Below are 16,799 nucleotides of genomic sequence, written 5' to 3'. Positions count from 1 at the left end.
TTTTTCTGGCTTCGGGGGTTTTGTTCCTGTTGTCGTTTTCCGCCCGCTCCTCCGCCCCCGCGCTGCCCGCCCGGCCGCCGCGCACCGCCGCTGTCAGCGCCCGCGCCGCCCGCTCGCTACTCACGGTGCCGTCTGCGCGCTGCCTCCGCGCTCAGCGCGCCGCGCCGCCCATGGCGCGCAGGGGCAGGGCGCGCCCCGCGCCGCGGGGGCGGCCGCTGCGCGGAGGGGCGCGGAGCGGAGGCGGCCGGGCCGGGCCGGGCCGGGCCGGGCGGCGGCGGCGCGGCAGACAAAGCGGCGGCGGCGGCGGCGGCTGCAGCCCGCCCGCGTGTTTGCGCAGCCGGTGGGTCTGCGCGGGCGCTGCCTGGGGGCACGGCGGCTCTCCGCGCCCGCCCGCTCTCTCTCACCCCCCTTCTTTTCTTTTCTTTTCTTTTCTTTTTTTTTTTTTTTTGAGGTCTTGTTTTTGTTTTGGTAACGCAAACAGCAGCTCTTCTCCTGCCCCAGCCTTATTGGTTTAAAAGCAGCAACTGCAATGAGGCTCTGCTGCCTCAACTCAACCTTCCCGCCGCGGAGAGGCGGCGCGGGGGCTGCGCGGCCGCGGGAGGCGCGCCCTGCCCCGCCGCAGCCCCCGGGCACCGCCGCAGCCTCCCCGCAACGCGCGAGCGGAGCCTGCTCACGGCCAGAGCCCCTCTGTCCCCGCCGCTAAGCTGGGTTTAAAGAAAAGCCCTGCTACTAGAATAACCCGAGTTAAACCAACATCATATCAATGAGAGAAGCTAAACCAGGATACTCACGGCGGCTCGTAAGCGCACGGCCAACATGCACGTCTGGACATGCCGTTTTGATTGGATATGTAACAGATTTGTTCTCAAATATCTGAGATTCTTGCAACCTTGTAAAGAAAAGGTCTGCTAAAACTATTTAAGCCAGCCTTCTTCAATTTAAAGGTATTTAAATAAAGTATCTGGAACTTTTTAAATAGTTTAAACCACGCAGGTATTTGAAATATCTGTGCTTCTAAAAACAGCATTATAGGCAATTTATATTTCAAATTGCTGTTCTTCAGCTATCAAGATTAAAGCTCTATTATTTAAAACTGTGCAAAGGCTATTTCCATAGACCTTAGAAATACTTCCAAAGATGAGAGAAATGGCTGCACAGAGTTAAATTTGAGCATTAACAGGAACTGTTAAAAGCTTCGCTTCTACCAATCAATAAGTAATTAAATAATTTAATTAGTAAGTCATTAAACTAAAACTGGTTTATCATACATTTCTATTACAGCACTTTTAGTTGCTCATAATTCAAACCACTGATTTAAGAAATACATACGCCAAGTAAAAAACGTTAACTATAACACACACAAAGACTAAACTTGACCAGGGCTCTCTGGAGCATTTCCGCTTCGCACAGAGTATCTTTCAATTCATGTAACGCTTATTTTTCTACACTTTTTCAGTACACGTAATCCAAATATGATGAGGAAAACAGTCTAATGATTTGCAGTACCAAAAAAAAAAAAAAAGTCTTAATACTATGCCACTCTAATGTACTAAATAAAAATAACTCTACATTGTATAAATAGATTCAAACAGAACTTTTTTCTTTCAAAAATCTGACGTTATTCGCTGCTAATATATCCTTACCTTCAACAAACTAATCTGTGAATGAAAGCAATACTTCTAGAGGAGAAACATCTTCTGGCTACTATATCCGCGTAAGTGATACATTATTTTGCAGAAAGTACATTGGGAATACTTCAGGAAAGCAGATCGTTTTGCAAAGCTACAAGTCAACCTCCAGCTGAAAATGCACCTAGGATTTCATTTTGTTTAGAGCAGAAAAGGAATCTCGGGATAGTCACATACCATATATGGGAACTCATGTCAAAATAAGCAGATTTCTATTGGGCCTGTCCTTGAAGCCAGCACAAACAGAATTCATTTACTTCTTTATATTCACAAAACAGATCTCATGCCAAAAAGACTATTTATGATGTTCTATATTAAACTGTGAAAGAAATACAAATTACTTCTTATGAAGTTACGCAGTTTTGTCAGGTAAAATTCACTGAAATTTGGAAATAAAAGGAAATGTAATCATTCTGAACTACGTACCTTTTGGAACTGCCGTGATCCCCTAAAGAATACTTACCTCTGAAGCATTCACTAGTGTTAATTAGATCATTAAAAAACAAAAATCTACTTAATCCTCCATACATTCAAGCACATGTCCTCCTTCAGTGTTTCCAGGCGCTCCATCCACTCATGCAAAAAAATCAGGCACATACTTTTATGAAAAAGAAGCTCAGTGTCTTCTGAAAAAATATCAAAAATTAATCACATTGTTGTGACATACTATCTCACACTGAAAAATGTAACTCAAAACCTCTCTCAAAAACAGTGCTATTTAAATGAGGCTACGGAAATGCAAAAATGATTTAAAAATCAGTGACTGGGACTTCCGTCAAAGAAGATGAATTTTTACAAGAATCTACTTCATTGTATGTTTGAAAAAAGCAAACATCACAAATATATGCATAAATTTTACGATTTCGAAACTAAAGCTTACTGAAACAGGCTTACTGTTGGAGTTTGTAGTCCCTAATGGAAATTTTGTCTAAGTAATAACTTTAGGAGTCTGCCCAGTCTCTGTATTTAATTAAACTAATACAGATCCCCCTAAACACATACAGAGCTTGATGATGTGATGATAAATATGGGATGAATTACACTGAGGCTGAGATGATCAGAAAAAGGGTGTTGACGATGCAGTGCAAGAGAAGAGTCGGCTTTGAATTTTTAATCTTTTCTGTAGTATGGCATGTGGGTAGTATGGGAACTGAAGCCATATAAATGGACTAGATGGAGGAAATAAGATAAAGTAGGTCCTCTGTGTTTACACAGCCATTAAACAGTGCCTTAAAGTTCTTTATCTGATGTCTGAAGATTGGACGTCAGATTAGTCTATATCATTACCTCATGGCATGGTCTAACCTATGAACTTACCATATAGCTGATACCACGGACGAGATCCTCATTTGGGGTAAGTGAGTGCAGCTTTTTTATTTCCATAACAATAAAGCAATTATGCCAGCTGAGCACTTCACCTATTTGAAACCAAGTTATGCATTCGTTGTGCCGAAAGCAGAGATTTATTTACTTGGCTTTTTGGTTTTGTTCTTCCAGCTAACTGAATACCAAATCAGTGCAGACTGGGTTGTTTACCACTGCCACCCAACATCAATTTTAAACCACAATTACACTAACACTGGGTTTGGAACAGAGATTTCAGGGGGATTTGTATATGTTTACATCAGGTCTGAATTTGCCCTGATTATGCATTCCAGTGGACTCAGCTGGCATCTCAAGAGGCACAAGAAGTAAAGGACCAGGCCCATTACATAATATCAAGTGTACAACAAGCTATTGGGTGTATTTTTATAACTATTACTCATGCGATACAGTTTTAACTGCATAAGCGGTGTCACCAGTTTAACACAAGTTAAATGAGTCCATTCTGAACATGGTATTTACTGGGTATTTAGATGCCACAACTACAGATGTACTAATAATTTTAAAAAAAGGATATAAGATTGTGGTATGGAATAGTGGAATGCAGTAGCTGAACGTTTGTCTCCAAATAGGAAATGCTACTGAAATATTTAACATTAAAAATGTGCGCAAAAAGACCACACTTTATTAAAGCAAAAGGTGCATTCTGATGCTCATGGAAGCTGCTATGAGGCTTTTCCCATAACAATTGTAATACAGCGTCGAGCCCTCTGAAACAGGCAATAGCTTTCCTATGTCTCCAAACAAGTTTTATCTTACACATAGCAGCTGTTGCCTAGATACGTGCCTGGCTGTAGCAGAAGTCCGCAACATTTGACAGGAGTCCTTATTGTCTCCTGCTACTCATGTGAGCAGAAGTAGGAAGACCTTGGTAATTACAAACAAGCAAAAAGTGATAGAAATCAACCATTTAAACCAGTTTATCTAAAAAATATCAGCATGATTGAGAAGGACAATTTTACATTTCAGGTTATACCAAATTAAATTAATAATGAATTAAAGTATAAGTGTAACATATTATAAGAAAGTGTGCAAACTGCTGCTCATAGTCCTTAGTCTAAAGGTATATGAACTGTTAGCCTAAATTACATTTTCACTATTTTGCATGGAAGTATGCTTGTTTTAAGTCAACAACTTCAATATGAAGTATGGGATCATTTCATATAATTTTAAATAGGAAATAGTAATCTTTATTATCTTCAAGTAGATATTGCTTTAGTTTTTTACAGGAATTCATGACTTTATATTCTGAAATAATCAGATACACAAATTCAGAGATTTTACTCCAAAGTAACAGTCAAACTCTGATAGCAATACATTGGCATTTCTCAATTTTTCACTTTCCAAAGTCTAGGTATGCATGGTTTTTCAATACATTCAAAGCGTCTTAAAAGCACTATGTAACAAGAAACAAAAATACATATACCTTATCTATATGTGTATTTATACACACAAACAGTGTAAAGTATAAATATACCCAGTATTCTAACTGAAAAATAAATAAGCAGCTTGGCAGTGGGAGAGGAAGGTTTCCAACATGAATGTAAGTTTTATGTGTGTCCAATACTGTCCCATTTCTTTTGGTCCCTTGTCACACCCAACTGAGCATCTCCCATATCACTTTTCTCTTCTAGAAATCTCATCAAGGGAATTATGCTTTTGATTCCCACACAAAAATACTGATTAGTTTTTGTCTCCAGATCATCTGAAGCAGATGCTCTACCCATAAGGGATGGCATCGCTTTTCCCTAAAGACAGAGAAGACCAGGGCTACAACACGCTGCTGGCACAGCAGTGAGATCAAGACTCGCCTCCTCATTTAGGAGTCATGTTGGTGTAGCTCTGCTAACTACAACAGCCTTTACTGAAGCAGTGTCTTATCAATTAAATTGAACTACTGAAAATTATTTACCATATTCCAGTTCAATAGCCTTAGAGTACAATACTGAATACTGTTTCAGGTACCTAAGAATCAGAATGTCACTTTTTTGAACAAAAACTTTAGCTTGAAAGATGCATAAACATATTAGTAACTGTTTATAAGTCACACTGAAGGCCATGTGATTGTTGCTGAAAAAAGGTTATATGGAGAATTAGATGTTTGCAAGATAGGGGATGAAACAGGAGTACATTGGAAACTGTGAGCATCCTTGGGAAAGGGCTAATTTTTCTCATTTACATTCAAGCTCTTACTCCAGCTTCGCACAGAAACATAACTGCAAAAAATTCAAAATAATCATCCTTCCCTCTGATTTGTGAATAATAATTCATTTTAAAAAATGTGTAAGTCAAATCAAATGCATCAGTGATGATGAGGAGTAGCTTGTTATCGCTCTAATGGGTGATAAAAGCTATAATCAGTAGTTCCTCAGAAGACTAAATCGTATGAAACAGCACAGTACTAACGAGAGATTACCAGTTAGCTAACAAAACAGCTGTTCTGTAAAGACTATAAAACACATCATTTCACACACATGCAATTTTTCCATAGTTTATCCTCCCACAACTATTTAAGCCTTCCTCATCTTTCATTTAGTGCTACTAGAAAAAGATAGAATTAACAAATCATTACAAGTTTGTTCACAGCAATAACTTAAACTTTGCTAGCCGTATAAATACAGTACACTGTAAAGCATGAGTCAGCTCAGTAATGCTAGACTGTCTTTTCTGCAACTATTTTCCATTAACATGAACAAAACTAGTTTTGTCAGCACCTCCCGTAAGGTGAAAAGGGAGATGGAAAGTTCCTCTTTGTGTTTCAGCTCTGAATTAAAGTCCAACTCAGAATTCTTAATTCCGCAAGAAAAATATGTTTGTTCACTAACCACAGAAACAATGGGGTTTATTTGTTGCAAATTCCATTTTGTTATTATACCTAAACATGTTCCATATTTTTTCCTGAAGCATTATTCATGTCACTGTTCAACAGTAGATGGAGCAGTCGATCATTACTGTATTTTAGTTATTTGTGTCAATTATTGCATAATTTTTCAGCTGCTGACACATGAGACTAGTCAAGCAAATAAAATAATGATATAGAGAAAATAATAACAAAGATTAATTAAAAACATTTGGAATTATGAAGAAAATGGATAGGACAAGAATCGAAGCTCACTCTGACAAATGGTTAAGGAAAGCCTGCATTTATAACTTAATATAGATGATCCATAAACACGCATTCAGAATCACAAACCTTGTGTTAGTTGAATATAGCATATATGTACGTCCTTAACCTTGAAACACTCATCACACATATTTTTCTTATGATGCTCAGGAAGGGTGAAGTATCTTCTAAAAGTGTTCATAAATATTCTATATTTTGAGCCTTGTAATGAAAAGGAAAAAGTGCAAGTCTAAGTTAAAATAATCATTACAAGGGCAATTTATTTCACACTTGCATCAATGGCTTGTCCTTTAAACTGTTTATATGAAATTTACCACAATAAATGGTTTTGAACTTTATAGTAATTATATCCTGACCCTTGTTTGTTCAGCAGCGGTTAGATTCCTCTCACCTAACTGTAGCCACATAAAATGAAGCGTTTAATTTAAGATCCTCATCCCAGCCCTTCCCTTCCACAGAGATACACAGACACCGCCAGGCGATGTGTCTAGGGGAGGCACAGTTAACTTTGGGGTTTCGTCCCTCCATAAACACAGACGATCAGCTTAAACTAGACTTCAGGTCTGGATGGCTTTGGCTCCTCCAAACACCCCAACTTATCCTTTGAAACCAACAGTAAAATTTCCCTTAAAATCACTGTAAGCAGGACTGGATCTCAATAGGAATCGCATCCACAACATTTCAATTGCTGCTTACTCTATTTTGAAACTTTGTATAATTACTTAGAGTCAGACTGCCAATATTTGTTGTTACAAATCAAGGTCAGAGGAAAACTTCTCAGATGGCTTCAAAGTCCCAGTTCTCATCTACAAGCCCCCTTCCCTCCCCCGCTTCCTTCCAGCAGCATTAACTTTTTCTCTGCAATCTCACAAATCGGAAAAAGAGTAACCTCTAAAGCTGTTTTAGACTGAAGGTCAGAATTCAAAGGATTGGTAACTTTATCCACAGAGCCCTGCAATCACATTGCTATTGGAAACACACCCAGAAGCACCAGTACTTGAGATGTTTTTATTAAGCAATGTCAATAGGTACAAAATTTGAAGTCTTTTTCCATACTGTAAGGTTTATCGAGACTCATATTTGGAAGAGATCAGATTGCTTTCTGCCACCGATTTTTAGTTTAGTCTTCTCTGTGGTAAGGAACCTGGGCTCTGCATTACAGGCTAATGAAAACAGCAGCTTCGGTTTGTTTATCTAAATACTTAAAGAGAGGCATCTCTTGCAGCCAAAATGTAAACAAAGCTTAAACTCTTTTTACTGCTTGGATACTTCCGGGCTACTAATACTGATTTTTTTTTTTTAATTAAGTGCATCATACAGACTTTCTACCTTTATTTCCTGCTTGACAATATACCTTTCCAATGAAATGTTTAATTCCTAAACCAATTATACGTAATTACACCTATATTTTCAGTTGATGAACACAAGATAACAGATCCCTTTCAGACTTAGGCTCAGGCAAAAAGAAATCACAGAGGGCAGTCAGTAGTTTTGTTTCTGGAAAACCTTTAATTAATTTAGGGGGAAGTAGGATAGAATAAAGATTTCAAGAGGGATTCACAAGAATTTAGGAAGGGTCAAAGTTTGCTTTCAATATCTGGAAAAACAAATCAGGTATGTTGCTGCTCTGTCGTGTGCCCATAATGCATTAGACAAAGGACTGAAGCAGTCGCATCTGCCCAGCAAATCACCTGCCGAGGTTCTGAAAATTTGTCTTTAAGGGTGTCTCGTCTTTTATAGTATAGGAATTTCTGTACATGACATACTCCATTAAATAATATTGCTAAATTATTATTTCAGAGAGCCACAGAAAAATGAAAACACGCCTTACTCTGAAACAGCAGAGGTACTGTAAACCGAGCAGAGGCAGAACGCTTTTGCACTCATAATACCAGAAGAATGCAATGGCATGATCAAGAACAGGACACACACATACGAAATAGATCAAAATCGTTTGAAGAACTTGAAACAGAGCTGAATGAGCAGAGCTCAATAGCTTTTAATTGTTATACTATAATTTGATTTTAAAATATTGTAATGTGGCCACTATCGGTATATGTAATGAGTTGAGTGCCATTCAGGAATGCTTATTTATCTGCTGTGCATCTATTACCACATTCTTCTATTCATAAGCAAAGTACCTTTGTATAGGTAGGCTGATTTTTAAGAGTTCTTCTGGGTCCCAACAAAACCAAAATTAGAGACATCTACGAAAATTTAGCCTAAAATGTATTCCACCAGTGTATTTCACCATCCTTCAGTTTGTTTAAGACTAGAAAGAAAACCAAGAAAGCACTTACTGAAAACATTAAAACAAAAACCAAAAAACAGAAGACCGCTTATTGAAATAAAGTCAAAACTATACTGATAGGGACTGATTGCTTCAAGTGATTCATTACAGTCCCTGGGAAGCACACAGCGGAGCCAGTGCCCTGGGCAAGGAGCCTGGTGCTGCTGCCATCACGCCAACCCCTGCGGCTGCTCCGCAAAGCCCAGGTTGGCTGGGGCCCCACAAGGGAGCATCCCCGTCCTGCCAGCCGCTGGGAACTGTACCCCGCTGGTCACTGCAGGGCAGAACGGATGTCCAGGAAGAAGGCTCCACCTGCTGAGCCTTCCTCCACAAAAGGGAAGGATTTTGAACTCAGTAAGAGTAGCAGGAACTATCTGGTGCATACCAGCCATCAGTTTAGGTCAGAAGGGGAAAATCCAAGGGCTGGAGAGTGACAGCCCCACAGCTGGGTACAACCCTGCCAGCATAAGGCTCTGTTCCCTCCACGAGACCTGCAAGACCTGTCACAAACCACCACAGCGCGTTCCTCTTTCATCCTGCTTCTCCCCCCTCATAAAATTGTCATTATTATTTTTCAGTTGTAATCTTTTATCAAATAAGAAAACACTATTAATATTTTCACCTTCCAAATGCTATAAAATATCATATATGCATCTTGAAGCCTTAACTAAAATAAGTTCAATTTTATGATGAGTTTCCTTTTATGGAATGGGCCTCAAACGTAAGTAGTGTACCAGGCACAGCAGGAGCTTTATCCAAATCTTTCTCTATTAATTGGTGAGTTCTGGGATTTGGCTTTTGTTCTTCTGGTCAATAAGTAAATAAAATATTAGTTATACAGTATGCATCATAAAGCAACAATTGGCAGATCAAATATTTTCTACAATCACATGATAAGATACAATTCCGCTGGCCCCAAGTTACAAGGTTCCCGTCGGCCAGTGTTGGGGACTTGAACAGAAAGAAGAATCTGCTTCAGCTGTGGCCACAGTCCTGCAATCTGATCCAAAAGGTGAGCGAGTGTACCCATTAACGGCCCTTTTGACCTCAAAAGGACTGTGTGCCAGTGTCAGAGCCTTCCCCCACAGCTCAGATGGCACAATCAAGTCTAGTTATCTCTTCATGTCTGGATGCACCAAAGTCTGCCAAGATGCTGGTTTCTCAAAATTTGAACGGGTACCATAAAATGACCCGAAGTCATGACTTGAAGCAATGAAAAAATAGCTGAAAGTTAATACGCAGTAAAAATATTTCCTATTAATTTAGTAAGAGAAGTGGACTTCAGAGACCCTGAATAAGAGATTTGAGGACTACTGTTTACATTTGGCTTAGAAATTCATGACTATGAGTAAAAAGAAGAATAAATCACAGTGATTTAGGAGATTGGTTTAAAACACTGATTTGCTAAATCTTTGCCCTCACCTAAGCTTGCTTGTAACTTTGTAGGACATAAGTTTCTTTGTTTTAATAAAGCTGCACTGCACAGTTTAAAGATACATGCTAAATTTCCAAGTTTAGCTGCTGGAACATCAAAAGTTTAAACACATACACGACTTATCTTGCTAGAAAGATGCATGTATAATACCAATATACCTTCCCTCAAATGCCTGAGAACTAACAGTACTCAGAACTATTAGTAATTAGAAAGCAATGCTGTCATTTAGCAGTCAAAAAACATGAAAGTACCTGCGGAGATATCAGTGGGACATAATAAATAATAAAAATGGCAACATAAAGACTTTGTAAGATTCCCACTTATCAACATGGCATAAGCACATAGGTGTCACTTGCTCAAGGGAATGATTAATTCATTTAATATCCCCTTTAGCTAATGAAAAATGTGTCTCTTTCCTCCCATCCTAGAAAAATTAATAAGCCACAGGCATTCTTTCCTGTCTAACAACAAATGCAACTATGTCCAGATTAACACCTCCACAGGGCTGATTCTACTGAAAGCAGAAGTAAATTGAATAAATTTTGCTTGCTTCACTGGATCTTGGATGATCCCCATCATTTGAAAATCCCAAAGAAGGAATTTATTCCTTACTCTGATTTCTTTCTGAAATGTGCAAATGGATTCACACACACACACAAAAAGTTTAAAATATCCTGTTCTAAAGTCTTAACAAAAACATGTATGCTTTGAAATGTTCAAATTTAAGTTCAGCTTTTAAAACTGCTTTATAATACCTGGTATTCCAGTCACAGCTGGAATGCCAGGTAAAGGTTAACATCTTATTAACGACTGTCAGCTAACAGTTACAATCAAAAATAAAATTTGTGACAAGTTATTAAGATTTTGAGTAATTACACTGGCTAATTATAAATTGGGTCAATAAAGTGAAAATATTTTTTTTTCTTGTTTGTCAGAAGAAAAAATATCCCCAAACTACTCCAACTCCATGAATTGGAATTAGTTTTTGACCTAACTTACAATTCAACCAAAGCAACCATATTGGACGACACCTAGGTGAAAAGAAGGAACTAATGATGTCAGGTAGTATCTTTTCCAGTGCTTAAACTGTGCCACTGAGTATACTGAATGCCATTTCTCTTCTTGCTGAGCTGAACATTGCACTTGGGCTACCATTTTTTGCTGCCTAAGGCTCACTGGGATTCAGAAGGCATTGCAGTGTCCACGTCCTCGAGCAAATCCAGGTTGCTCAGCACAAACCCTGCATCCCTCACGGCACAGCAGAGCGAGGGGCGAGACCCTCTGTGCCGTGTGTAGGACAGCGCAGGACAACACAGTGCCGAGGGGCACCTCTGGGACTCAGCACCTCAGTTGGACTGAGCAGCCTTCAAAAGCCACCCTGTGCTATCTGCGCTGTGTCTTGCACTTCCCAGAGGGGCACTTCGATTACTCCTCTGTTTCTGGGAGAAGCAGCAGCAGCCTGCCTAAATGAAGGACCCAGGCTCAGATCAGAAACCTTGTTTCGTGGGGAGGCTGCAGGGCAGCTCTCGGACGTGCACACAGCAGAAAAGCCTGCAGCAGAAGAGCACAACCTCTTTGCAGTTCAAGTAGACTTCTGGGATAGGGAAGGGTGCAGAATTCAGCCCAGTGAGAACTTGTGCATCTTCCTGATGACTAATAAAGCCTGCCTTTAATCTAGTTTTTAACAAACATGGCTGATTTTTCCCCTGAAAAAAGTTTCCTGAAGAAACTGAATTTCACATGAAATCATGAAGATTTTTCTCACCTGGTGCTTTCATAACATTTTCACAAGATTTTAAGCAATTTGTGTTTGATCAATACATTCACTAGAATGTTTATCATACTTGTTAGAATGTTTATCAGAGTTATTGAATATGACGATGGTAAAAACAGAACAATAAAATTGTTTTTAAAAAACAGAAAAATGAGCTTTTCCTAAAGAGGTTATTTTCAAAATTTCTCATGAATATCTTTTCAAGCATTTAGGCTGAAACACACAAAATCTTAACTTCCTGCAAGTCTAAATGAAATAGAAAACATAAATACTGATTTATTGTATAAAATCTGTTCATTTTCCTCACCTGCCTGCAATCACAAGACTGGCATCATCAGTTGAAATCTGCTAAATGTATCCCAGTCATCTTTTCATAACTGCACCCTGAAAGACTGTTTAATTTCTTCAGTCTCGATCACCTTATCTGATTATTTCTCCATTTACATAATTCCCTGTTAACTCCAAAATTACTTTTCAGACAGTGTTTACCAGAAAAGTCAGTGCATCATTCAATGTGATGGTGTCTAGCCCCTAACCACATTATAAATGCTTTCTGAAGAGTCAGTTCTCCCATGTAGAGGTGACTGTCTTATTGAGTTGAAGCTTATTCCCCTTTTCTTGAGTCTGAAGATCAGAGAAGGGAGTGGACGTATTTATAGATCTGTACTGTGTTCACTGCATCAGCTCTCTTGATACGAATCACCAAAGTACTAACTTGCAGATATTCTGAATTATATTCACAATGGAGACAATCTCTTGACAGTACATGCTGGCTGGCATTTTTTCATAAGAGATTCTACTATCCAGGTGCTGAAGAGCTAGTGATCCCCACATTTACCTAGCAGGATTTTCCAATCCTTTCTCAACTCACCTTTTGGCGAATTGCTTTACACACTGTGTCTTTCTTTACATAAGCTATTTGAATTCTTCTTCAGAGAAGAATCAAACATATTTTGCAGGGCAGCTACTTAGATTCTTAGATTTTCCACAGAATAGAGTGTGTGCTCAATTTTTGCTTGAGACACATATGGGAGGATGAGGACTTTAGGATCGTACTCTCTGCTGCTGATCAGTTTGCTCTATGCTTCTCCTCGCACGTTAAATCATTACTGTGCCTGGTCTCACCAGAAAGGGTTGGAGCAGCTTGGCCATACTGGAATGAGACTCAGGAGACATGACTGTTTCTTTTTTCAGTTTGGGGTCTTCGGAAGGAATTTCACTGCTTCGCAGCTTCAGGAGAGGATGATATTTGGGTTAAGGCAATGTTACACAGAGAATAAGCATAACATTTCTTTTCTCTTGATCTTTGTTTTATATCCAGCATTCAGTCCACAGCGCAGAGAAGTTAAGATAAACTGACAAAGCCAGTGACAGACTAATTGGTGATGGAATTATTTTGCGGAGGATCATTGCTCAGTTTGACAAGACTTCAAAATGTAGGAACTATTTGGCAGACAGGGAAGCACAGAGGAAGCTGCAGAATATCTAGTTTTCCACCTGCAGCCATTTTGGGAAAGCAAAGGTGGTACAGTAATACTAGTAGCTGAAATTAGGTCGGGGGGTCTTCAGTTTTGGATGGGGTGCAGGCAGCTTAATTTTATTCAGACATAACTCTACTGCTTCATCTTTCCCTGAAGTGAACTGTTGTATCAGGAATCTGGAATTAGTTACCTTTCTTTGCATTTATACTGTCGAATGGAAGATCAGTGGATAATAAAATTAACACCATTCATGATCTGATCAAATATTAGCAGCCTATGTGTTTTAGTAAGTCAGTGGTAACTGGTCAGAGGATGCTGTAGGTCCTTAAAAAGAATGCATACCCCTTTCCTTTTACTTGCTCTCCTCCTCCTGTACCTTCCTCTTATAATCCTTGGCCCGCTTAATGCAGATACAGTCTTCAGAATACATAAAAACAGCTTAAATCACTGTTGAGATTGCTTTAGACTCACAGTATAGTACAAGAAGATTGTTTTAACAGGGGATCTGACTGACATACCTCTGCCCTTAAGTGATGCAGTCATCTGTCTTTTTTTTTTTTTTTAACATACTTTAGACTATAACTTTTAAATATTTTTGTTCAAAGTGCAAGCAGGTTTAGTGGCTCCTTTAGAAACTAAAACAGAAAAGCATTACTACTTCTAGTAATTGCTGAAACTAGTTTTTTTGTGTTTCTTTCTTCAGTCATATGTATATTTTATTACTGGACAAAAGTGTACGTTATGTAAACAATTAAAACGTAAATTCTGTGATCACTTTGTATTTACATTGGTTTCGCTTCATTGTCTGCATTTTATTTCTGATTGCATAAATATTCATAGCAAAACACCTTGGGAAATTTTCAAAGTGGTGCACAGAGACTTAACTATGCAGTTATTATTAATTTAAATGAGTCACTTGGTTACATTCTCAAACTCTAATTTGAAAGTTTGTCTCCTGCTTTTCACATCTAAAATTACTGCATAATTCCAAGTATGCACTGTTTGCATCTCCCACTCTACAATCTTTGAATGTACAAGATACATTCAGTCTTTTCATATAGATACTGATCAAGAGGCTCCAGCAGCATTTTGTACCCAAAGAAAAGGTCCCCAGCCTAGTCAGAGTTACAAAACTCCTCATGCAGCTCTTAATCCTTGTCTCTAAAGAGGTTTTCATTAATTCCTTTGCTAAAATGCTTATTTAGATACATTGCAAATTACTATCCTGGGAACCTCTGACATAATTAAAAGTACAGTTACCAAAGAGTAAGATCAAAGATATCCCTAAAACCAGAATAAGACATAATCAACCTGATAACCCACCAAACACCCAGAAGCCATGTTTTGACATTTCTCCTGCCAAAGCTAATGACAGCAGGTTATAAATGAAAGATTTTTGCCACTTGACTATATTTGAACTTTTCTCACAACATGCCAGAAAGGCCAGACAGGGTATTTTAGAGCAAGGCTGTCAGTAGACAGAATTATAAGCTTAGAGTTACTTACAAGGTCTTGCCAGAGATTCCCTCTATTTCACAGCTCGCAGGCTTCAGTTTTCACAGTTGCTGCTTCTTACCAGCTATTTTACATCTCCTGGAAGCTGAGAGTGGTGGCAGAGGAAGAAATTTTGTTTCCTGCACAGAAAAGCTAGTGAGGTCCAGCGGGCCTTAGTGACCACGGAGAGAGCGGTGCTGAACACCCGCAGCCAGCAGGAGCACAGGAGGCTCAAAGCAGCGCTTCCACAACAGGCAGAAATGAGGTGGTGAAGTAGCTGCAACAGGTTTGAAGGATCTATGTTGGGAAATTTGAAGAGAGGATTGTGGGAGGGCTCAAATGGGGCATAATCAGGAGGCAGAGAAGAAAATGAAGTCTGCAAATGAGGATGGTGTAGCCCTAAGTGGAAAAGGCAGGGCTTCCGGGATGCGTGTTGCTCAGAAATGAGATCTCTGGGCTGGGAAGCACTGGGGATGTGTGGCTTGGAGTGGGAGTTGTCGTGGGATGACTCCGCCATGCACCTTTTCCGAAACCCCAGTCTGGGGAGAGGGACACACAAAGCACTGCCCCACCAAGAGCCCCCAGGGGCTGAGGAGCATCTAGCCTGAACTGAACACCCACACACCTCCAGCCTTCCTGCCAAAACGGGGCAGCCCTGTCTTATGGATTCTCAGCTTAAAAGACAAGTTTGTCATCAGCCTTTCTCTCAATCAAGGATGTCTAGGTGCCTTTCTCCATGACCATCTGCCTGTTTTCATAAAACTTGTAGGAGCATAATATTGTTGAAACTGCTAACTCTTCATTGGACTTGGCTGAGATTACCCAAAAATCAAAAAGTTAGATTTACAGCTAGAAAGACATGTACCAAGAGTGTAAATGCAAAAGCCCTTTCTTCTTTAGGAAACCAGATTATAACAAGAAACTTCCCAATTTCCGTTTCCAATTTAGTTATTTTAATGAACTTTTTCATTTTGCTGACATTCATTTTGCTGACAGAGCAACTTCATTGTATCTAGAAAGTAATTCCCTGAGGGTAAGAGCTGTCAGATGTCAAGGGAAATCCTTTCAGTCTCTACCTACATAAGCAAAGCTGTAGCTCAAGAAATCAGATTCATTTTATAGAGCTACTGAAGGAAGGAAAACAATACTACAGAGAAATCCTCTACCCTTTGGTTGCTCTTTTCCTGCTGTCAGAACCCAGCTATGTCTTTGATCAAAAAGCTGCTTCTTCCATATTACAGATCATTTCAGCTTCTTTTTTCGGACCAGCATTTCAGACTTGATTTTGCACACAGTTCTGACCAACAGCAGGACTGTCCTGTCTCATATGCTGGCCAGATTGACTTTCTCTTCCTCACCACGTAGCACGTGGTCATAAGTAAGAGTGATATCACTGAAGAGGATCTTCCTTTCTAACCCATTCTTTCGATTTACTTTGGAAAATAAAATCAAAGGCAGCATAGGAATGTAGTGAGGGATGAGACCACTAGAAAAGAAGTAAAAGCCACAAGAATGACACCATCTATGAGCTATGATGGCCTTATTTTATATCAGGTAGTTGTTGAAAGAGCTTTGGTAGACAGCCTACTGGAAATTCTCAAGGCTATCAACTTGCTTCAAGGCAAATGAGAAGTGCTGTCAACCTGAAGCCTGAAAATGAGGAAAAAAAGCTTTACACAAGGGATAGTGAAAACAGGATCCTTTTTCCTTGACTTAATGACCTGACATCTTGGCAATTTCAAGCCATGGTTACTATGTTGGGGAAATTAATGATAATCTGTCAAAAAGGAATCTTTTCCTCAGATGATCAAATCTCAGACCAGAAATCTTTTCCCCCAAACAAAAGTCTCACTTATCTAAAAAATACTTAAAAAGCTGAAAGAATAAAAAAGCTGAAGAATTTTTGCATTTAATGTTTCCTACAGATTTTATTCCATTCTATAATTTTCTGAAAACCCAAGTTCACTGCCATTGTTAAATGATTTTTTCCTTTTTAGCATAATTTCCATGATACACCATATTTTTTCTCTTAACCCTTCTGCAGAAACTTATTTCTAGTCAATGAGCTACAGCAGAGGAAAGCAAGGAAAGCAATAAAGAAGCAACAAAGGTTTCCACCACTCTGGGCTT

The 16,799-nt window shown here is 39.3% G+C and overlaps 1 protein-coding gene across 9 annotated transcripts in view; it reads right to left on the bottom strand.

The window, feature by feature from the left end:
- Nucleotides 1-16,799, bottom strand: part of EYA1 (EYA transcriptional coactivator and phosphatase 1) — a 168,557-nt gene that overhangs the window by 90,533 nt on the left and 61,225 nt on the right. Inside the window, exon 1 of one of the 9 annotated variants that reach the window (XM_026115221.2) lies at nucleotides 1,644-1,847. The exons of 6 other annotated variants lie outside the window; for them this stretch is intronic. Coding sequence is in view for 1 of the 3 variants with exons in the window: in XM_064507404.1 (XP_064363474.1) it covers nucleotides 792-818 (27 nt within the window). In the remaining 2 variants the exon portion in view is untranslated. 2 more of the 9 variants (XM_064507404.1, XM_064507409.1) reach the window with 2 other exon arrangements.

Source organism: Dromaius novaehollandiae, chromosome 2 (assembly GCF_036370855.1).
Source record: "Dromaius novaehollandiae isolate bDroNov1 chromosome 2, bDroNov1.hap1, whole genome shotgun sequence".
In the NCBI taxonomy this organism is placed as follows: Eukaryota; Metazoa; Chordata; class Aves; order Casuariiformes; family Dromaiidae; genus Dromaius; species Dromaius novaehollandiae.
Note: the sequence above shows the minus strand (reverse complement) of the source record. Positions and strands in the feature narration are given on the sequence as shown.